Source organism: Odocoileus virginianus, chromosome 2, assembly GCF_023699985.2.
Source record: "Odocoileus virginianus isolate 20LAN1187 ecotype Illinois chromosome 2, Ovbor_1.2, whole genome shotgun sequence".
NCBI lineage: Eukaryota > Metazoa > Chordata > Mammalia > Artiodactyla > Cervidae > Odocoileus > Odocoileus virginianus.
In genome coordinates, this window is record NC_069675.1 from 6,883,661 (window position 1) to 6,907,992 (window position 24,332).

A 24,332-nucleotide genomic window follows, 5' to 3' on the forward strand; every position below is an offset into this window, starting at 1 on the left:
ATTCTCTGGGTGCAGCTGTAATCTCTTTGGTATCCTGCCCGCTGGTCTCTTGGTCTACCTGGATTCCCAGCTCCATCTCCTCAATCAAGAAAGAACACTGGGTTTTGCCTGCTCTCCTCCATGCAGTGCCGTGGTTTAGAATCTCCCTCTACACAGTAATTTGGGAAGACTCTAGGGTTCCCTTCCTTTTGTGTCCTGACTTTCTGGTATTTCGGTCCTTTGTTCCCTGACATTCAGTGTCTTGAACATTGTTGTTTCATATACTTTGTCCATTTTTTTTTAGCTGTTCAGGGGGGAGGGCAAATTACGGTTATTCCGTCTTTTTACTGAAACAGCTATACAGAGGGGATGAGAGAGGTTAAATAACTTGCTCAAGAACACAGGTAGTAAGTGACTAGAAATCTTGCAGACTTCCAAGATAATTCTCTTAACCGTCAGGTTCTTAACACTCTCCTGTACAACACAAATTAATACATTTAATAGCTGGTGTTTTTATTTAGGTATTCCATGAAGAAATGTTGACGAATTTCGTACAGAAATGACTTTCCCTTTCTCCTTTTTTAAGATAAATGTGAGGAACATGAAGAGAAAATTACATTAGTTTCACCCGCACATGAAATTGATGCTCGTTCGTGTCCTCTTATCACAAGTGTGCACAAAGAGCCTATAACTTGGTATAAAAATGACAGCATGACACCTGTATCTACAGAAAGAGAATCTAGGATTCATCAGCACAAAGACAAGCTCTGGTTTGTTCCTGCTGAAGTGGAGGATTCAGGAGCTTACTATTGCTCAGTGAGGTAAGCAAGTGATAAACACATTACAAACATGTGGTGTCTGTACCTGCAATACTTCAGGACAGAAAAAAAAATATTTTTAATGAACCTATTTTGATTTATTTTAGAAATTCAACTTACTGCCTCAAAATTAAAATAGTGGCAGAGTTTGTGAAGCATGAACCTAACTTGTGTTACAATGAAAGAACTGTGTTTACCCAGAGACTACTGACTGCGGGAGATGGGCAACTTGTATGTCCTTACTTGGACTTTTTAAAAGATGAAAACAATGAGTTACCCCAAGTACACTGGTATAAGGTAACTTTGTATTATTACATTTGGCCTTTTACTTCTCTAGCAAATAAAACAGTTTGCTCTCATAGACAATAGGATGAATCTGCAAAGTACTTTTTCATTTGGCTGATTATTTGCTTTTGAGTGGTGAAACTTAGTAGAACATTTTTAAAGTTTTATGATTGTATGCATTTAATTTGCAGCTTAACTAAAAATTTACTTTCTGTCATTTTTGTTTAATAGGGTACAGCTGAGAAAAGTATAGTGGGCACATAAGATGTTTAAAGATAAGGATGATTGTAAATATAGGGTTTTTTAAAGTGACTATTTGTTATAAAGTATATTATTTAATGGTTTATTATAAATATTAAGTGGTCCTTAGATAACTTTAGTGGTTTTTGTAACTGAAAAGTGATCAGCTAGCACTGCATGGAATACATCATATTCTGGTATCTTTGATCTACCTGGCTTGTTGGAGCTTACATGGATAATCATTTTTTAGAGGTTTAAAAATATAAAATATCAGTGCAGAATAAAAGTATATCATTACTAAGAAACTGTAGTTAGCATTCTGTCCTCAGACATTTTTTTCTTACAAAGTAGATTGGTCTCCAGTTGTCTTCAAAGTGCAAGACTCATAGGCATAAAAATGTAACATCCTGGGAATATAATTATGACTTTGCCAAAAAAAAAAAAGCAAAATTAAAACTTCTGTGCAAGCACCTTTCTATTTACATATACATGGATGTGTGTTCTAGTCGGTTAGTCGTGTCTAACTCTTTGTGACCCCATGGACTGTAGCCCACCAGGCTCCTCTGTCCATAGTGTTTCTCAGGCAAGAATATTGGGGTGGGTTGTCCTTACATGAATATAAATATGAATAATTGGTTTTCAATACTGCCTTTCCCCCTGTCTAGGATTGCAAGCCTCTACTTCTTGACAACGTAAATTTTGCTGGAGTAACAAACAAACTGATCATCACAAATGTGAACACAGCACATGGTGGGCACTATATGTGTCATGCATCGTACACACACTTGGGAAAGCAGTATCGTGTCACCCGGGCAATAAAGCTGATTACTCTGGGTGAGTCATAGCTGGAGTCCTAGGAGTTTAAATCCGGGAAGGTACAGAGACTGTGAGTTATATCACCTTCACTGTCTACAGAGGGACTAAGTCCAAGAGAAGCTTGATGACTTGCTAGAGGACACCTGGCTTTAGTTTTTGTTGCAATATGCTCTGTAAGTGTTTTCATTCCTGCTTCAGATGCAGTGCTGATTCAACAGATGGGATGAGCTGAGTTTTCCAGCTGAACTAGGAGTCTTGTTTTTGGGCATGGCTAGAGATGGTTCTCTAGAGGCTTCAGGGACTTCTCTGGCTGGTACTGAGGAAAGGACAGTTCTGAGACCCCTCACCTGGGGAGTCTGGGTGTCTAGCAGTTGTTGGAATGATGGGCCTTGAAATAAGATACACTTTTTTCAAAAAAACCTTTTTATTTTGTATTGGAGTACAGCTAATTAACAATGTTGTGATAGTCTCAGGTACACAGCAAAGGGGCTAAGCCATACATGTTCATGGATTCATTCTCCCTCAAACCCCCATCTAGGCTGCCGCATACCACTGAGCAGAGTTCCCTGTGCCCTACAGTAGGTCCTGTCAGTTATCCACTTTAAATATAGCGGTGTGTACATGTCCATCCCAAACCCCTTAACTATCCCTTCCCTGCACCCTTCCCCCCTGATTCTAAGTCACCACGGGGCATCTTTGATTTCCTCAATCTGCATAAGCCACTCTGAAATCAGTAAATGGCTAGTCATAGTTATAAATCAGTCAATCCACAGTATTGTGAGTACTCTGCTAGAATCAGTGAGGGAAGACCACAGTGATGACAGCAAATATATATTATATATATACTGTTGGTTGTCCATTTTAAATATAGCAGTGTGTGCATACTTGGGGATGGACATATCCATCCCTAACTATCCGTTCCCCCCATCCTTCTCCTTGGTGACCATAAGTTCATTTTCTAAGTCTGTGAGTCTCTTTCTGTTTAGTAAGTTCCTTTGTATCATTGCTTTTAGCTTTATGGGGGGATGTGATATGATATTTCTCCTTTTCTGACTGACTTCACTCAATATGACAATCTCTAGGTACATCCCTGTTGCTGAAAATGGCATTATTTCATTCTTTTTAATGGTGTGTAATATTCCATTGAATACATGTACCACAGCTTCTTTATCCATGGAATACGCTCCACTCTTGTCAAATCTTTGTTAACGCAGTTGCGTAACTTCTCTAAGCCCGTTTCCTTCTCTGTAAGCAGATTCAAGCTTCCAAGGTTGCTGTGAACTGTGTTGTTGATCAAGCGTGCTCAGCTTGTAGTCATGTGCCAGGTGCCCGGCAGCTGAGAAATGAATAGGTGCATGACAATTTTTCTTGTTAGTTATCCTGAGGCTGCTATTCACCATATTTCATATTAAAAACCATTTTAAAACAAAATAGAACAAATTCACCCTTATAAGTTACCCGGGGATGGGCAGAATGCTCAACCTTTTCCTTAATACTGGGATTTCCTAAGCTTTCAGTAATGTATGAAGAGAGTTTTTCTCATGAATTTATGTTTACCACGGGGGAGAGGATGGGAAGAGGGGAGGGCTAGTTAGGAAGTTTGGGAAGGACATGTACACACTGCTATGTTTTAAATGGATAACCAGCAAGAAGCTACTGCATAGCACAGGGAATGCTGCTCAATGTCACGCGGCAGCCTGGATGGGAGGGGAGTTTGGGGGAGAGTTGATCCATGTGTATGCACGCCTGCGTCCCTTTGCTGTCCGCCTGAAACCATCACAACTTGGTTAATTGGCTTTACTCTAATATGAAGTAAAAAGTTAAATTTATCAAGCTGTTTACAAAAAAAAAAAGAGAAGAGTAAAGTTACTCTAACCAGGACTTTGAAAAGTTAAAGCAGTCTCTATTAGTAATTATTCTGGGACAACAGGCCTAGATAGGGGCTATCCCAGGTAAACCCAGATGATCCCTTTTCAGACAGCCATGTTTTCTCAATTCTACAATTACTTATTTTTTCCAAAGCTTAATTGTGTTGTCGCAAAATCGATTCCTTGCCTGCATCCTACAAGCATCAGTGACTCCTAAATTTCAGGGGTCCTGAGTCACAGCCATCCTTAGCAGCACTTCCCTGGGCGTTGCGTATCTCCAGTTTGTGTTTCTCGGGGTACTGCAGCCAGACCAGCAGACTAGATTTGACGCAAAACAGGGTGCTACAGAATTTTAAGAATTCAAATGGGTTTTAACTACTTTCTGACATCTTTTCTGATCCCTTATGTAGAAATAATATAATCAGGGGTGGGGTTGTATTTGGTTCCTCTTCTAAAGGTGGATTTATAAATATTTATTGGGCATTTCCTATCTTCCAGGCACTTTCTAGGTATATATTCGGGAACGAGAGAGACAATACCCTGCACTGATGGAGCTAACAATTTTTTTAAGTGCAGAATGAACACTAGGCATTCAAATTTGGAGTTTCTCAGGTTTGGTCCTAGACCAACTCTTGAAGCCTATTTTCTTGAAAATAAAAGACAGATTATTTTCTGGAGACTCTTAGTATTTTTCTGTCTACTTTAATAAAGTATGCCAAAATGTGTGGCATTCTTTGATAACTCACTCTTGGGTTATTGTGAAAATTACCAAATAGACTCAAATCTAGCACTAGGTGACTTTCTGGTTAATAAAGCTCCATCCAGGGAAGCCACTTTGTTTTTCCTGATGTGCATGAAGAGATGTACTTGTCCGAAGACCCAGGGCCTGGTGATATTTGTGGTCTTTTTTTTTTTTTTTTTTTGTAGCACCAAACTCTATGGGTTCAGAAGGGCCGAGGTGCTATGGTTTTGCTGTGACCTCTGAGTCAGCCTCCTGCCTTCACAAAAATCCTGGCCTTCTGTCTCCTGCCATGTATACTTTGGCCCCTAGAGGCAGATGCTGTGTTGTATATATTAGTATTTGGTATATTTTGCCAAGTGTTGTCATCATTGGAGATTCGAATCTACAAGAGACCTTGTGGGTGTTTTTCTTTCAGAGAAATCCAGGAACACAAAACCCGAGATTGTGAGTCCAGCTAACGAGACGATGGAAGTGGTCTTGGGTAAGTGGGCTACAATTAGGATATGCTAAAATCAGTATTTTTTTGAACTAGAGAGTAAGATAAACTGTACCTTTACTGCATACAAGCCAAGCTGGTTCCTGCATGTATCTAAAGTTAGAAAGTGACACAGGTTGCGTCTTGTTTCTTTGGATTTCTTGCCTCTTATGGCAAACATCTAGCCACGTCTCATTGACTCAGCGTTACTTTTCTATGGACAGTTAATGTTCATGAAGACACCAGCCGAAAAACAAGTTCAGGGACTTCCTGGTGGCGCAGTAATTAAGACTTCCCTTTACGACACAAGGGGTGTGGGTTCGATTCCTGGGAGGGGAGCTAAGATCTCACCTGCCTTGTGGCCAAAGAACCAGAACATAATATAGAAGCAATATTATAACAAATTCAATAAAGACTTTAAAAATGCTCTACATGAAAAGAAAGAAAAATCTTATAAAACAGACCAAGTTCAATAGGCCTAGTAATAAGAAATGGAATATATTTGGTACAGGATGGATTTCTTTTCCTGAGAGAGTTAAGCTTTTAGGTAAAAGAGTAAGACCCAGAAAATAAATTACTCTAGAGAATTATTTTTCCAAGTTAGTGATAATGTTTTATTTTAAGAATAAAGACATAACACTATAGGCATTCACATCTAAGCTGTGCAATACAGTAGCAACTAGGCATGTGTGGTTATGTACATAGCCACACTAAATTTAAATTAAGTAAATTTAGTTTAATTAAATATTAGTCCCTCAGTCAAGGACTGACTGGCTTAGATGTGACTAGTGACTACGTATTAGACAGCACAACTATAGAACTTTTTTGCCAACACTGAACGTTATTGGAAACCACTGGTCCCAAAATAAAAACAGACTTTTCTTTTGTATCAGAGGATCAAAATTCAGGCTGGCATATAGAATTCTCTTCTGTAATGGTAACTTCATGAAGACAAAGAACAATTGTACAGAGATTAAAAGCTAAAATGCATGACCTCTGAATTCTGTACTTGGCCAAGTTGTTCTTCATGTTGGAAGGTAATATACAGATATTCATAGATGTAAACAAAGATATGAAGACTTTAAATATTGGCCAGTAGATTTCAGAGCAGTGTTTTCAACCTTTTATTTCCTCCCTTTTTCTTCCCCTGTAGCACCTAACAGGACATTTTTTTCCCAATCCTCTTTACTTTCTCAGATATTTAATGCCCAGATATGTACTCTGGCACTTTAGAGACTGCAGACCACTGCAATAGATAAGTTTTTTTGCTCTGCTCGCTAAGAAGCACATTCTTCCCTGTTGAGAAGTCATGCTCTGGGAATGTGTGTTTAAGAGCTCTCTCTAAAGCCTAGATTTGATCTACAGATCTAAAAATAATAACTACATTCAGTTCAGTCTCTCAGTCATGTCCAACTCTTTGCGACCCCATGGACTGCAGCACGCCAGGCTTCCCTGTTCATCACCAACTCCTGGAGCTTGCTCAAACTCATGTCCATCGAATTGGTGGTGCCATCCAACCATCTCATCCTCTGTCGTCCCTTTCTCCTCCCTCCTACATTTGAAATAATTATTTTAATACGTCACATTGATCAGAGGCCTGTTCACCATAGCATAAGGTTATGCTATAGTCAAGCTTTTATTTGATAAAATTTCACATTAATTACCAATAAAATGACTTAGAAAATTAGGAACTGAGGGACATTTTATGCACTTGATGATGATGATGTTTAGTTGCTCAGTTGTGTCCAACTCGTTTGGACCCCATGTCCATGGGATTTCCCAGTCAAGAATACTTGAGTGAGTTGCCATTTCCTTCTCCAGAGGATCTTCCTGACCCAGGGATCAAACCCGTGTCTCCTACTTGGCAGGCAGCTCCTTTACCACTGAGCCACCTAGGAAGCCCTCTGCACTTGATAAAGAACATGAATTCAAACCAGTCATCACCAGCATTTTTAATTGTGAAACACTATAGTGTTAAGCCTCATACAGGTCTCGACCTTCTCATTGAAGTCAAGAATGAGACTAAGATGCCCATATGAACAGTTAACTGTTACTTGTAACAGTTACATAACAGTTACTTAACTTGTTACAGGAGTGCCCACTAATGCAAAGATAAAGGATCCAAGGCTTGCTGACTGTAGGGGAGAAAAGAACTTTCTTGTTTTTCGATTGTATAATTACATATCTATAAATTTCAAGAGAATTACTGGGGAAAGTTAGAATAATTATTGTATTATCTGGCCAGATATAAAATTAATATACTATAGTATTAGACTTGTTTAGCAAAAACCAGCAAGTAAACATAACAGGAAAAGAGATCCTATCACAACAGAGCTGTCTATAAAGTATCTTAGCAAAATCTTTAAAAAATATATTGGATTTATAAGGGAGAAAAAAGCCATCCAAACAAAAAATTCCCCCAATCTCTGACTTATAAACCTCAAAAAATGGAGGGTAATATTTCAGAATATGTACAATGTTGATGAACAGGCATGTTCATTGTTATATCAATCATAATTAAAAATTAGGAAATTATGTTTTGCAATAGGAAAGGAGCTTGTCATAATATGTCTGTATGATGGAATACTAAACCACTATGAAATAGCCTGTTTTGGAAAGCTGACCATGTGAGCTGAAATTCTCAATAATCAGAGTAGATGATAATGCCCCATTTTAAAAGCTGCATAGTGCACAGAAAGGTAAGGAATAAGATACATGAAGTTACTAATCATGGTCATCAGTGGTAGATGTAAGAGCAATTTCCTTTTCCTTTCTTATACTTTCAAATTTTTATTCAGCAGTCATTTGTTACTCTAGATAGACCAGACTCCATTAATGTTATGATTTAAAAATACATTGCTTTGCAGGATCCTGGCTTCAATTGATCTGCAATGTTACTGGCCGGATAAGTAACTACGTCTACTGGAAGTGGAATGGGTCAATGATTAGTACATATACTCCTGTGCTAGAGGAAGACTTTATAATGTAAGTATGCCGAGAGTCAGTCATGGCCTAGACAAACTGTGGTATTAAATTCCAAGGGTAGCAAGGGCTGGCTTCTCTGGTGGCTTACTTATAAAGAATCCACCTACAATGCAGAAGATGCAGGTTCAATCCTTGGGTTGAGAAGATTTCCTGGAGGAGGAAGTAGCAACTCACTCCAGTGTTCTCCTGGGAAGACGGGGAGCCTGGGAGGCTACAGTCCATGGGATCGTAAAGAGTTGGACGTGACTGAGTGGCTAAATAACAAAGCAAGCGTGAGCACCAAGGATTAGTGGTCATTGTGCTTAGTTGTTGTGACCCTGTGGACTGCACCCCACAAGGCTCCTCTGTTCATGGAATTTTCCAGGCAAGAATACTGGAGTGGTTTGCCATTTCCTTCTCCAAGTGGGTCTTTGATTGACCCTTGAGTTTTGCTAAGCTAAGTAGGATTCATAAGATCTTGTACAATGCAGGTGAACTGCATGTTATTATGGTACCAATTCCAGACCACTTGGAAGGCTTTCTCTTAGATTCAGTTAAAAATTGCAACATTCCAATGATGCAATAATCCTGAATTTCCCTTCATGTCATTTCAAAGTACTTTACGAAAGACTCATGAAATGCAACCAAGAACTAAAGCACGCCCCTGCTCAAGTCTCTGATGGCTCCCTATTACTTCTCCAGGGAGAAACTCCCAACCCTTAGCATCACCTAGGAACCTTGCCCATCTGTCTCGATCTACTCTTGTTTCATATATTCTCTGTGCCCCATGTAGCCCAAAATGCCTGCATCCCCATTTTTCTTTTTGAAAGCTTGTAATTTTAATTTGATTTCTCTCTGCTAGTAAGTGGTCCCAAAGCTATCAAATATCAGATCAGTGTGCTGCTTACAGCCTTATTCTTACACCTGTGCTTTAGGCTGGTGATTCTTACTGCTGCAGTTTATGCAACAAAGAGAGAAACCAGGTATATGTATTGTTTCTATAATTGATGCCATCTATACAATTTTACTTACTCTTTTGAACAGAGTGGAGAATCCTTTAAACAGAAGAAGGAGTACAGTCCTCGCACGGCTTAATATTTCGGCAGTGGAAAGTAAATTCTTCCTGCATCCATTTACCTGTTTAGCCAAGAATACAGAAGGAATAAGCACAGCATATATACAATTAATACATCCAGGTAAACAAGAATCGTTTATTTGAAATGCAGTTTTGTTTTCCCGTGGTGAGATATCATGACCTTCAGGTTTGCAATGCTATTTCCTCTGCCCACAATGCTCTTAGATTCCTTTTAACCTGGGGACTTCCATTCACTTTACCTCTCAGGTGAACTGTATCTTCTGTGAGGGTTTTCTGTCCTACTTTCCTTCTTTCAACGCATCTCTCTGTCCCAAAAGATAAGGTGTTAGGGCCTCAGCTATGTATTTCCATATCTATCTTACTTAGTTTTCTTTACTTGATTGTAAGTTCTGTTATAATGCAGACAATTGCTAATCATTCTATTTCCAGAGCCAGTTAGCAACTTAAGTCTGATCATCAGTTCAGTTCAGTCGCTCAGTTGTGTCCGACTCTTTTCGACCCCATGGACTGCAGCACACCAGGCTTCCCTGTCCATCACCAACTCCTGGAGCTTACTCAAACTCCTGTCCATAGAGTCGATGATGCCATTCAACCATCTCATCCTCTGTTGTCCCCTTCTCCTCCTGCCTTCAATCTTTCCCAGCATCAGGGTCTTTTCAAATGAGTCAGTTCTTTGCATCAGGTGGCCAAAGTATTGGAGTTTCAACTTCAGTATCAGTCCTTCCAATGAATATTCAGGACTGATTTACTTTAGGATGGACTGGTTGGATCTCCTTGCAGTCCAGGGGACTCTCAAGAGTTTTCTCCAACACCACAGTTCAAAAGCATCAATTCTTCGGTGCTCAGCTTTCTTTATAGTCCAACTCTCACATCCATATGTGGCTACTGGAAAAACCATAGCTTTGACTAGATGGACCTTTTGTTGGCAAAGAAATGTCTCTGCTTTTTAATATGCTGTCTAGGTTGGCCATAACTTTCCTTCCAAGGAGTAAGCGTCTTTTAATTTCATGGCTGCAGTCACCATCTGCAGTGATTTTGGAGTCCAAAAAAATAAAGTCTCTCACTGTTTCCATTTCTTCCCCATCTATTTGCCAGGAAGTAATGGGACAGATACCATGATCTTAGTTTTTTGAATATTGAGTATTAAGCCAACCTTTTCACTCTCCTCTCTCACTTTCATCAAGTGGCTCTTTAGTTCTTCACTTTCTGCCATAAGGGTGGTGTCATCTGCATGTCTGAGGTTATTGATATTTCTCCTGGCAATCTTGATTACAGCTTGTACTTTATCCAGCCCGGCATTTCACATGATGTACTCTGCATATAAGTTAAATAAGCAGGGTGACAATATACAGCCTTGACATACTCCTTTCCTGATTTGGAACTAGTCTGTTGTTCTCTATCGTGTTCTAACTGTTGCTTCTTGACCTGCATCCTGATCATCCTAGGTGCCTAATGAATACTTGTAGGTAAAGAACTCCATGATGGATGCACAGGGGAAGCTGAAATATCTACTTTCCAGAAAGGATGTCAGAAGTTACTGGTTTTCATACATTGTATAATCAAACACAATATTGCCAGTATTTGTGTTCCAGCTCATGGATTCATTTTTCTGTCTCATTTATTCTACTATTTACTCCTTCTAGTATATTTTTCATTGCAGTTATGGTATCCTTCTGCTCTGTTGGGTTGTTCTTTGTTAAAACTTCTTGTAACTTCTCACTCTGTGCATCCACCCTTTTCCTGAGGAGAACTTTATGATTTTTACAATCAGTATACTAAACTCTTTCTTGGGTAGACTGCCTATCTCCACTTCAGTTAGTTGTTTTTCTAAGTGAAGGGTTTTATCTTGCCCCTTTGTCTGGAATGTACTGTTTTGCTGTCTCATTTTGTGTAGATTTCTATTTGAATTTTTGTGTATATGGAAGGTTAGTTATGTTCCTTGACCTTGGAGAAGTGGCGTCTCTGGGGAACATTCTGTTGTCCCATCAGTACATCTCCCTGTCATCACCCAGGGACCAGGGGCCGTGGTCCCAGGGTAGGTCCTGCCCTGTTTGTGTACTCTGTTCCACAGGCTGTGAGATGTGTCTGCCCTCTGGTGGGTGAGGCTGGTGTAGAGACTTGTTCAGGCCTCCTAGGGGTGGAGCTATGTCTTGGCCCTCCTGCAGGAAAACAGGGGCAGAACACTCTGACACCCATCACGGCAATATTGGACTTCCTTGGTGGCTCAGTAGTAAAGAAGATGCCTGCAGTTCAGGAAAAGTGAATTTGATCCCTGGGTGGAGAAGATCCCCTGGAGAAGGAAATAGCAACCCACTGCAGTATTCTTGCCTGGAGAATCCCATGGATAGAGGAGCCTGGCAGACTACATATAGTCCATGGGGTCACAGGAGTTGGACATGACTGAGAAATACTATTTCCACCATCACAGCAATATTATTTCTGATCCATTTTCTAGATAATGCAAATAAAAACAAAACCAAATGGGACCTAATTAAACTTAAAAGCTTTTGTACAACAAATGAAACTATAAACAAAATAAAAAGACAACTTATAGAATTAGAGAAAATATTTGTAAACAGTGTGACTGAAAAGGGATTAATCTCCAGTTATACAACTCAGTAACAACAAAAACCCAGTCAAAAATGGGCAGAAGACCTGAATAAGACATTTTTTTCAAAGAAGACATATAGATGGCCAACAGGCATATGGAAAAATGCTCAACATCAATAATTAATAGAGAAATGCAGATCAGAACTACAATAAAGTATCACTTCCTTCTGGTCAGAATGAAAGTGAAAGTCACTCAGTCGTGTCCAACTCTTTGCGACCCCCTAGACTATACATTCCGTGGAATTCTCCAGGCCAGAATACTGGAGTGGGTAGCCATTCCCTTCTCCAGGGGATCTCTACTCTAGGGGATCTTCCCAACCCAGTGATCGTACCCAGGTCTCCTGCATTGTAGGCAGATTCTTTACCAGCTGATCCACAACGGAAGCCCAAGAATACTGGCGTGGGTAGCCTATCCCTTCTCCAGGGGATCTTCCTGACCCAGGAATCGAACCAGGGTCTCCTGCATTGCAAGTGGATTCTTTACCAGCTGAGCTATTAGGAAAGCCCCTGGTCAGAATGGTCATCATCAAAACATCTACAAATAATAGATGCTAGAGGGGGTGTGGAGAGAGGAACCCTCCTATACTGTTGGTGAGAATGTAAGTTGGTACAGTCTCTATAATAGAGAATAATAGAGCAGTTCCTTGAAAAACTAAAAGTAGAGTTACTATATGATCCTACAATCCTGCTCCTGGGCCTATATTCAGAGAAAACTATACATGAAATGCAGAGTTCATAGAAGCATAATGGAAGCAACCTAAATGTCCATGGACAGATGAATGGATAAAGAAGATGTGGTATATATTTGTAATGAAATGTTTCTCAGCCATAAAAAGAATTCCATTTGCAGCAATATGGACAAATCTAGAGATTATCATACTAAGTGAAGTAAGCCAGATAGAGAAAGGTATATATGATATCACTTATATATGAAATCTAAAAAAAAAGATACAAATGAACTTGTTTACAAAACAGAAGCAGATTCACAGATATAGAAAACGTATAGTTACCAAAGGGTAGTGAGGTGACAGTCGTTCAGTTGTATTCGACTCTTTGCGACTGCATGGACTATACAGTCCATTGACTTCTCCTGGCCAGAATACTGGAGTGGGCAGCCTTTCCCTCTCCATTGGATCTTCCCAACCCAGGGATTGAACCATTGCAGTCTCCCGCATTGCAGGCAGATTCTTTACCAACTGAGCTATCAGGGAAGCTCTACCAAAGCGGGGGGTGTGGAAATTAGGAGGTTAACATGTACACACTAATGTGTATAAAATAGATAACCAACAAGAACCTGCTGTATATAGTAAATACTATATGCTCAGTGTTTTGTAATAACCTATAAGGGAAAGAAAATCTGAAAGAAGTGTATATGTTGTTTAGTTTCTAAATTGTGTCCAGTTGTTTTGTGACCTCGTGGACTGTAGCCAGTGAGGCTCCTCTGGCTGTGGGGTCTTCCGAACTCAGGGATCAAACCTGCGTCTCCTACAGTGGCAGGCAAACTCCTTACCTCTGAGCCACCAGGGAAGCCTGGAAAAGCGTGCACATACACACATACATATAACTTAATCACTTTGCTGTATACCCGAAACAGCATTATAAACCAACTCTACTTCAATAAATAAAAATTTTAAAGTATGTGAAACATTTTAAGATAATTTATAGTTGAATTAAAATATTTATGAATGTGTACATGGAAAAAAAATCTAAAAGAACCTATGGACAAACTATTAGAATTAGTAAATGGATTTAGCAAGATCACTAGTGAAAGTCACTCAGTCATGTCTGACTCTTTGTGACCCCATGGACTGCAGCCAGCCAGGCTCCTCTACTACCCCTGGAATTCTCCAGGCAAGAATACTGGAGTGGGTTGCTATATATGTGTATATGTAGTATTTCTATGTATATCTTTAAATACCAACAATGAAGAAATAGAACTTAAGTTTAAAAAAATAGCATTTATAATAGCATCAAAGCTATACTAAGTACATCAAATAAAGTACTAAGTACATCAAATACTTAGCAATAAATGCAGCAACAATTGATGCAAACTAAAAATAATTACTAAGATAAAGACCTAATAGATGGAGGGATAAATAATCATAGATTGAAAGACTCAGTATTATAAATACGCTGCTGCTGCTGCTGCTAAGTCACTTTAGTTGTGTCTGATTCTGTGCGACCCCACAGACGGCAGCCCACCAGGCTCCCCCATCCCTGGGATTCTCCAGGCAAGATTCTCCCAGGTGGGATTCTCCACCCCACTGGAATGGGGTGCCATTCTCCAGGGATAGATACGCTCAGTTCAGTTCATTTCAGTCACTCAGTCGTGTCCGACTCTTTACGACCCCATGAATCGCAGCACACCAGGCCTCCCTGTCCATCACCAACTCCCGGAGTTTACCCAAACTCATGCCCATCGAATTGGTGATGCCATCCAGCCACCTCATCCTCTGTCGCCCCGTTCTCTTCCTGCCCCCAATCCCTCCCAGCATCAGGGTCTTTTCCAATGAGTCAGTTCTTTGCATCAGGTGACCAAAGTACTGGAGTTTCAGCTTCAGCATCAGTCCTTCCAATGAACACCCAGACTGATCTCCTTTAGGATGGACTGGTTGGATCTCCTTGCAGTCCAAGGGACTCTCAAGAGTCTTCTCCAACACCACAGTTCAAAAGCATCAATTTTTCGGCACTCAGCTTTCTTCACAGGCCAACTCTCACATCCATACATGACCACTGGAAAAACCATAGCCTTGACCAGACGGACCTTTGTTGGCAAAGTAATGTCTCTGCTTTTTAATATGCTTTCTAGGTTGGTCATAACTTTCCTTCCAAGGAGTAAGTGTCTTTTAATTTCATGGCTGCAGTCACCATCTGCAGTGATTTTGGAGCCCCAAAAGATAAATTCTGCCAGTGTTTCCACTGTCTCCCCATCTATTTCCCACGAAGTGGTGGGACCAGATGCCATGATCTTAGTTTTCTGAATGTTGAGCTTTAAGCCAACTTTTTCACTCTCCTTTTTCACTTTCATCAAGAGGCTTTTTAGTTCCTCTTCATTCTCTGCCATAAGGGTGGTATCATCTGCGTATCTGAGGTTATTGATATTTCTCCTGGCAATTTTGATTCTAGCTTGTGCTTCTTCCAGCCCAGCGTTTCTCATGATGTTCTCTGCATATAAGTTAAATAAGCAGAGTGACAATATACAGCCTTGACGTACTCCTTTTCCTATTTGGGACCAGTCTGTTGTTCCATGTCCAGTTCTAACTGTTGCTTCCTGACCTGCATACAGGTTTCTCAAGAGGCAGGTCAGGTGGTCTGGTATTCCCATCTCTTTCAGAATAAATATGCTAGTTCCCCTCAAATTAATCTGTACATTGAAACCAGTTCCAATCAAAATCTCAGCAGTATTTGTGCAGGTGTGGGTGTGTGTTTGTGTGAGCATGTTATTGTGGGTATGTTTATTCTAAAAGTCATATTGGAAATGTCAAGGGCCCAGAATAGTTAAGGTGGTCTTGAATAAAAGCAGTCTGGAAGATTTACACTTCAGATAAGATGATCTTGTACAAAGCTACAGCTGGGGACTTCCCTGTTGGTCCAGTGGTTAAGAGTCGGCCTTGCAATGCAGGGGACATGGGTTGGATCATGGTGGGGGAACCAAGATCCCACATGCTGTGGAGCAACCAAACCCGAGCACCGCAACTAGAGAGTCTGTGTGCTGCAACTAAGACCCGACACAGCCCGATAAATAAATAAATACTTTAAAAAGCTACAGTAATTGAATATAAATGTGAATTATCAGATGGGCCAATCGGACATTAATCTACCTTGATTTCCACTTCATACCCAGTTCAACTGCAGGTGGGTCAGTGACTTAAATTGGAAAATCAAAATAACCAAGCTTTAGATTCTCTTTCCTGGTGGTCTCCTTGGCCCCTGATGTTGAGAAGGCTCCTTCTTCTTTCTCCACCCTCCTCCCCCGTGCCTCTCCACCAGACTCCTCCACGGCCATCAGCTGACTGACTAGCCTGTGGAGCTGGGAGAATGTGGAGTGTGAAACACTGTCAGGCGGTCCTAACCTCTTCTTTCCTTTCCGCTAGTCTGCCGCTTTCTCCACCCGACTCTTCTTCTGTAGAACGTTTGTAGGCTTCTGAGCTTTACTCATATTCCTATGAAGTGCCCTATCTTATGGTCTTTGGTGTTTTTTCTGTTATTGAATACTACATAAGTGGAAATTAAATACAGTGCACCTTAGTTTTATATAGTATCCATCCTCAATGCCTTTGTAGATTAGTATCTATTAATAGGGGCTTTGCTGGTGGCTCAGTGGTAAAGAATCCGCCTGTAAATGCAACAGGCGCAGATTCGATCCCTGGGTTGGGAAGATCCCCTGGAGAAGGAAATGGTAACCCACTCCAGTGTTCTTACCTGGGAAATCCCATGGACAGAGGAGACTGCCAGGCTATAGTCCATGGGGCTGCAAAGGAGTCAGACATGACTTAGCAACTAAACAACAACAGTAACCCATTAATAAGATATGGTAATGAATGAGTTAATACTGTCTGGAATTTGCTCTTACAGGCCCATCCCAAATATGGTTTTCTGGGATGGTAATGGTTAATTTGCTGTGCTCAGTTTTAAGTCCTTTGGGTTCTAATGTGTTTTTCCCTCTTCTCTGCTGTAGTCCCTGATTTCCAGAAGCCAACAGTTGGTATATTCGTCATGTTAACGTTGGTAATTACATGCTCTCTCTGCATCTACAAAGTCTTCAAGGTTGACATCGTGCTTTGGTACAGAGATTCCTTCTATGATTTCCTCCCCAAAAAAGGTACAATTTTGTATTCTATGCAGTATTTTCCTGAGAGAGTGGGGGTAGTTAAGAGGGTTTTTATTCAAATTTTAAAATGAAATGTGGTCCATACAAAATAATGTAATTATACATAATTATAGTTTCATGACTGAATAGACTGAATAGTATTAATATTTTCTAAGTTTACTGCTCTGGTGTTCATAATGGTGGGATAGCCTGGCATTTAGACCATCTGCTTGTAAATCCAGTTATTCAGAAGCCATGGTTGAAGACTTGCTCTGTGCTAGGTAGCACAGAGATCACCCCATTATCTGCCATAAAATGAAAGAAATGACCGAGTTTCCATGCACCAGGGAAGCATTCTCTATTTTGTTTAAACCTCAGAAAAAACTACTACTCCACTAATATATGGGCTTTGCTGGTGGCTGAGTGGTATAGAATCTGCCTGCCAATGCAGGAGAAACGGGTTCGATACCTGGGTTCGGAAGATCCCCTGGAGAAGAAAATGGCAACCCACTCCTGTGTTCTTGCCTGGAGAATCCCAAGGACAAAGGAGTTTGGTGGGCTACAGTCCATGGAGTCACAAAAAGAGTCAGACACAACTTAGTGACTAAGCAACAACAGTAATGCATAAAAGGAAGAATGGATCAAATTCAGGACTGAGACATTTGAGTAGGATGAGAACAGGGAAATGAAGATAGTTTCATACTAGGCAGGTAAAGAATCTTTCCTTTTGGGGGACTATTGAATAATATAAAAACTTTGCAGTGAGACACAATAAAAAGAAACTTGTCAGAGATGAACACTTTAAAAAGACATTATACTTTTTGGTATTGTTGCTGCGTACCATTGTACACAAAGTTAGCAATTCACTATGAAATGCATGTTTGTGATATTGACTTTACCAAATCTCATTTTTTCTTTTGGTTTTAAATCTACTGCATTTTCTCTTTTAGTTTCAGATGGAAAGACATATGATGCATACATACTATGTCCAAAGACCCCTGGGGAAAGGCCCACCTGTAACTCAGATATTTTTGTGTTTAAAGTCATGCCTGAGGTCTTGGAAAAACAGTGTGGCTATAAGCTGTTCATCTGTGGCCGGGACGACTACGTTGGGGAAAGTATGTATGCAGTGGAAAGAAGTAACATCTTGTATAACTAATTGAATTACTAAAGTTGGGTTTCCTGTTTCTGGAAGACTGCAGCCTGAGTGTACATACTTGACAACTTGAAGAGCCTCTTAAGTGGGACTTCCCTGCTGGCTCAGCGGTAAAGAATCTAACTGCCAATGTAGGAGATGCGAGTTCAATCCCTGGGTCAGGAAGATCCCCTGGAGGAGAAAATGGCAACCCTTTCTAGTATGCTTACCTGGGGAATCCCATGGACAGAGGAGCCTGGTGGGCTTCAGTCCAAAGGGTCAAAAAGAGTCAGACACGACTGAGAGACCAAACAAGAACACATAGTGGCACATGATGATTTCATACTAAATGCAAAGTGCTTATTTTTCTCATACTCTATTGGGGCAAAAATTAACTAAATTTTATTTCATTTTGCAGAACTTAACTAGTTAGGTCTAGTAGTTACTTTACAACTGATGGTAAAATAGAAGTGATACAGATCCAGTGGTTTAACAGGAAAGTTTATAACATTTATTCTTAAAGTACTCCTACGCCTACAGGAAATACTCACCTTTTGTGGGTCAGTGTTTGAGCTCTTCTGTAAAATGAGAAACTCCTGCAATTTTAAAGTGAGAAGAAAGAGTATTGGGAGATATAGGTGATGGGGTGGGAAGAACCTCGAGGGGTCTTGGTTCTCGGGGGAAGGATTATAAATTGAAAGTTTACTTACTATGCTGTGTCTCATGTTTTTCAGGCATTGTTGAGGTTGTTAATGAAAATGTAAAGAAAAGCAGAAGACTGATTATCATTTTGGTCCCAGAAACGTCAGGATTCAGCTGGCTGGGGAATTCATCTGAAGAGCAGGTGGCCATGTACAATGCTCTCATTCAGGAAGGAATTAAAGTTGTCCTACTGGAGTTGGAGAAAATCCCAGACTATGAGAAAATGCCAGAATCCATTAAATTCATTAAGCAGAAACAGGGGGTCATACGCTGGTCGGGGGACTTTAGAGAGGGGTCGCAGTCCATGAACTCGAGATTCTGGAAGAAGGTCAGGTACCATATGCCAGTCCAGCGGCAGCGGCCTTTATCCAAGCACCAGCTGCTGTCCCCGGCCACTCTGCTGGACTCTAAGGAGAAACGACCCATGGAGGTCCACGTGCCTCTAGGGTAGTGGAGAAGCTTGGCCAAGAATTCCTTGGTGACTCCTGTCTCCAGGCACTGCAGGCTGGGCCTCACTGACTTGCACAGTCGTCCTACACACCTGTTTAGTCCCTTACCCCCGAGGTCACCTGGGACCGGATTAAGGGAGCAGGATGTGGCAACAGTTGCTCTGTGGCCAGGGCAACTCCAGGCAGAGGGCTTGGGAAGTCCTTTAACAAGGCGCTGGATGCCCTGTCTGAATGTCTGAACTGCTGAGAAAAGGCGCTGGGCAGCAAACCAGAGGAATGAACATGCAGGTAATATTCACCATCTATAGACAGATTTAGGATGTCTCCCAGGGTCCGAGGGCAGGGCTGTGGCCCAGTCTGGGGACAGCAGGCCCTCAAGAGGTTCTCCTGGGCATTGCTACAGGCAGACTGAGACCTGTACTTCCCAGAGGATGTGGAAGCATTCTTGGAGAACTTTCCATCTGCCTTGCATTTCCCATACCTCTCGACAGACAGCTGGCAGTCACTTTCCAAAGATGGAATTTCATTTCATGGAACCTTTAAAACTGTCATTTCAATGAGCAAAGGAGTTCCCCTGACTCTTAAGGGTTTGAAATAACCTTAGCTTTCTGCAGGAGAGAGAGAATTTTGAGAGGAAGAATAGCAGAGAATGGACCCACCTCTTCATGCCTTCCCCCTACAGTGACCACTTGGTTCCACCTTATTCTTCTGCCTTTTCCTAAACTCGTCACTTCTCTGGAAGGTCCACTTCCAAGTCACCTCCTCCTTACTCTGTCACACACATGACCTACAGATGAAACATCTTTCTACAATGCCCAGATCTTAAAATGCCCTTACTAGACCACCTCCATGGGCTCCTCCTGGGTCAGGAGCGAAAGCCCACTTCCTCCCACGAGCATCTCCCCACCGCCCTATGCAGCTTGACACCTCTCAGCCCTGCTCTGCACACCCCAGATTGTTCACCTTCACACCTGTCCCCAGCCTCCCTCCATCTCTGCCTCTCCTTCCCATCTCCTCTGACCAGAAATCCTCTTCACATTTTCTCTAGCTGACCCAAATTTTACTAATACTCAAGATTTACTCCAAGACCCTTTCCCCAAGAAACTTCCCTCAGGCAGTTGTTCTGTTTCTGTCAGTCTGATTGTACTTAGGCTGTCTCTTTGCGGGAAGTTGCTTCTGTCTCCAGCTCCTAGCCTTGTTCTCTGCAGAAAAGGCAAGGGTGTCTCTTTGTTGGCAATGCCTTAAGAAGAAGTTTGCACACATTACGTAGACTGGTGTAGTGCTTTACTGTTTAAAAATGTCCACAGGTTATCTTATTTTTTGAAAACCTCTGTTAAATTTCCCTTTAACCTCTTCCTTTCAAGCCTTTCCCATTAGTTAGATTTTACTGGATAATCTGATGGGAATTTTTCTTCTTGGTCAGTGTGAGTGTTTAAGAAAAGTTTGCAAGTATAGTGAAGTATTCCATTTCCAGTTGTTAAAACTGGTTTAGCGGAGTTTTTATTTCCCCCCTTCTGCTTCTATTTTTAGTAAAAGAGGGTATTGAGCCATTTTTTAATGAGTTTTTTGATAAATTATATTTGTACTGGTTAATGATTTAAAAAAAAAACTTGTTTGCATAATTCTGCAGCAGATACCAAATATTTTTATATAGAAAGACACCAGATTCATGTACAGCATGTATCATTGATCAATGGACTGTACTTATTTTCCAATAAAATTGTCAAAACCTGGTATTGATTGTTCTCCTTCAAATCTGTTTCTTTGCCAGCTCTCTCCCGAGTTTACCTGTGTGCTTCCAGGTTGGGTGGAGAGTGGACACCTTCTTCCCGGGGAGGTCAGAGGTCATTAGCTGAGGGCTGACTTCCCTTTGTAGCCTCAGCTGCACTCTGTCTGCTTGCTCCTAAAATAGATTAAATATGAGTCTTATTAACTTACTACCAGTCCAAGAACTCATAAGGGCAACATCTGTATAGACTTTTACATCTTTTTTTTGCTGTTTACAAAAACCTATATTGGAGTATAACCAATTAACAATGTTGTTATAGTTTCACGTGGACAGCAAAGGGACTCAGCCTTACGCACATGTATCCATCTTCCCCCAAGCCCCCTTCCATCCAGGCTGCCACATGACATTGAGCAGAGTGCCCTGTGTTCTGCAGTAAGTCCTTGTTGGTGACCCATTTTAAACAGAGCAGTGTGTACCTGTCCATCCCAAACTCCCTAACTTCCCCCACCATACATTTGTTCTGTAAGTCTGAGTCTGTTTCTGTTCTGTAATTAAGTTCATTTGTATTATTTCTTTTTAGGCTCCACATGTAAGGTATGTCATACATATCTGTCTTTCTCTGTCTGACTTACTTCACATGGTATGACAATCTCCAGGTCCATCCACATTACTACAAAAGGCATTATTTCATTCTTTTTAATGGCTGAATACTAGTCCATTGTATATATGGACCACATTTTTTTATCCATTCCTCTTAGACTTTTACAACTCACAAAAGTTTTTATTTATTTTTCTCCTTTAACCCAGGAGCCTAACAAAACCAACAGATTGCATATCCAAATGTGAGCTCTAATGTTCGCAAACTCTCAGGATCAGGGTGCCCTTCCTAGCTGGTCAGTGCCTCTTTCTTCTTACCTTGTAGCTGCTCTAACAAGCAGATGGTGCTGTGAGTACCGGGAGAAGGGCAGAGGTGGCCGGTCACCTTAAAGTCCTTAGGGTCAAGCAGATGGCCTGTCCTCAGAGAATGGTAGCTTTGTCTCTAGTAATTCTGTGAATCAACTTGGTTTCTCCAGTCATGTTGAAATCTGCAGATATAATGGATAGAGAATCTTACAATTGGTGATTGAACCTAAGGGAGGAGGCAAAGTGACGTAAAAGTAAGGACAGAGTAGAGAAAATAAGGTGAAGCCGTGATGTATGCAGACCAGAAACCTGGCTCACCCCCGACCCAGGTGTTTCTGAGTGGCTCAGGGCCAATGACTGTGTCCCTAGGACCCTCTGCCAGCCCCAAACTTTATAGGATGTTTAGTGTTCTAAAGAAAGAAGGGGATTAGTTTAACACATTCCTGAGATTTTTCAACAAAAATTAAAAATACAAGAACTTAGGAAAATTGGGGAGTCAGCTATCCAGAAAACTTGCCTAAACAGACTATCTCAGTGGAAGGATTCAGAGAGATTTCACCATATTTTGGTGATTTTTTTTTTTACCAGTTAATATATTTTTAGCAAACAGAATAAAACAATCAGTGCTAAGAGCAATTGTCTTTTTTTTTTTTGTCATGAGAATTTATATTCTTCTCTTTACCAGATAAACTTTCCTCAGAATAGCCTTTTTTTTTTTTTTTGTCTCTGGAATTATTTCTCACTAGTGGTGCTACCTAGTTGGAAAGAGACCTGAGCATAAGTTTCTGCACTGTCAGTTTTGAAACTTGTACACAGCACAAGGTTGTTTTGACCTTTCATGCCAAGAAGAAAGTGACATGATGTATTTAAAGTGTGCAGTGCAGTGCATGCACACTCAGTTGTGTCCAACTCTTTGTGACCTCATGGACTATAGCCCACCAGGTTCATCTGTCCATGGGATTTTCCCAGCAAGACTACTGGAGTGGGTTGCCATTTCTTTCTCCAGGGCATCTTCCCAACCCAGAGATCTAGCCCTTGTCTCCTGCCTCAGCAAGCAGATTCTTTACCACTGAGCTACCTGGAAAGTCCATATTTAAAGTAATAAAAGGGAAAAACCTACAACCAAGAATACTCAACCCAGTCAAGTTCTCCTGACTTAAAGGAGAAATCAAAAGCTTTACAGAGAAGCAAAAGCTAAAAGGATTCAGCACCACCACAACAAATGCCTAAGGGATTTCTGTAGGAGGAACAGAAAAGGCACAGCTAGAAATAAGACAGGAAAGGGGAAGCTCATAGGTCAAGACAAATAAACAGTAAAGGTAGAAAATCATCCACACCGCATATGATCTCAAAACTAGCAGTCCTGAGAAGAGGAGATCACAAATGTAGGATAGTGGAAATGCAGACAGGCAACTTAAAAAATCTTATCTATATAGACTGCTACATAAAAACCACAAGTTAACCAAAACCCCCAATCTATAGTAGATAAGTGCATAAAAAGGAAGCCAACGTAACATCAAAGAAAGTCATCAAATTACAAGAGAACAGAGGAGGAAGGTGAATTCTACCAAATGCGTGTGTGTGCGCTCAGTTGTGTCTGACTCTTTTGCAATCCCATGCACTGTAGCCTGCCAAGCTCCTCTGTTGATGGAATTCTCCAGGTAAGAATACTGGAGTGGGTTGCCATTTCCTCCTCCAGGGTATTCTCCTGACCATGAATCGAACCCACGTCTCGGCTCCTGCATTAGCAGGTGGATTCTTTACCACTAGCGCCACCTGGAAAACCCCCTATCCTTCTGAAACTTTTCCAAAATATTGCAGAGGAAGAACACATTCAGACACATTCTATGAGGTCACCATCACCCTGACACCAAAACAAGACAGAGATACCAAAAGAAGAGAAAAATTACAGGCCAGTATCATTAATGAATGTAGACGGGAACATTGTCAACAGAACACAAGCAAAATGAATCTAACAGTCCATTAAAAGGATCATCCACCATGATTTAGGGGCATTTATCTCAGGAATGTGAGGATTTTTTAATATCTGCAAATCAACCAGTGATACACCACATTAACAAGCTGCAAAATAAAAAAATATATGATTATCTCATAGATGTAGAAGAAGTTTTTGACAAAACTTAACTTCTATTTTTGATAAAAATTCTCCAGAGAGTGGGCATAGAGGAAACCTTCCTCAACATAATAAAGGTCATATATGACAAACCAACAGCAAATGTCATTCTCAATGATGAAAAGCCAAAAGCATTTCTTCCAAGGTCAGGAACAAGACAAGGATGCCCATTCTCTCCACTTTCATTCAAAAAACTTTTGGAAGCTTTAGCCATGGCAAGCAGAAGAAAATGAAATAAAAGGAATCCAAATTGGAAAACAAGCAGTGAAAATCTCAGTTTTCACATGACATGATACTATACATAGAAAATCTTAACAATGCTACCAGAAAACCACTAGAGCTCATTAATTAATTTTTTATGGTTACAGAAGGCCAAACAGAGAAAATGTGTTATATTTCTACACACTAACACTGAAAGATCAGAAACAGAAATTAAGGAAATTATCCCATTTAGCATCACATCAAAAAGAATAAAATACTTAGGAATAGTATACTTAACAAGGCAAAAGACATGTACTACAAAAACTAAAACATGCAAATAAAAGAAATGGAAGATGATACAAATAGTTGTGTTTAG

At 40.7% G+C, this 24,332-nt stretch overlaps 1 protein-coding gene across 5 annotated transcripts in view; it reads left to right on the forward strand.

The window, feature by feature from the left end:
• IL1R1 (interleukin 1 receptor type 1) overlaps positions 1 to 20,723 on the forward strand; it is an 86,281-nt gene extending 65,558 nt beyond the window's left edge. For all 5 annotated transcript variants that reach the window (XM_070475543.1, XM_070475537.1, XM_070475545.1 and 2 more), the window contains 9 exons: positions 566 to 800; positions 905 to 1,094; positions 1,988 to 2,156; positions 5,164 to 5,229; positions 8,091 to 8,208; positions 9,232 to 9,383; positions 16,572 to 16,715; positions 17,654 to 17,821; positions 18,573 to 20,723. In XM_070475543.1, the coding sequence (XP_070331644.1) occupies positions 566 to 800; positions 905 to 1,094; positions 1,988 to 2,156; positions 5,164 to 5,229; positions 8,091 to 8,208; positions 9,232 to 9,383; positions 16,572 to 16,715; positions 17,654 to 17,821; positions 18,573 to 18,991 (1,661 nt within the window). In that variant the 3' untranslated portion in view covers positions 18,992 to 20,723. The remainder of the gene's footprint in view (positions 1 to 565; positions 801 to 904; positions 1,095 to 1,987; positions 2,157 to 5,163; positions 5,230 to 8,090; positions 8,209 to 9,231; positions 9,384 to 16,571; positions 16,716 to 17,653; positions 17,822 to 18,572) is intronic.
• The last annotated feature ends 3,609 nt before the right edge of the window (positions 20,724 to 24,332 follow it).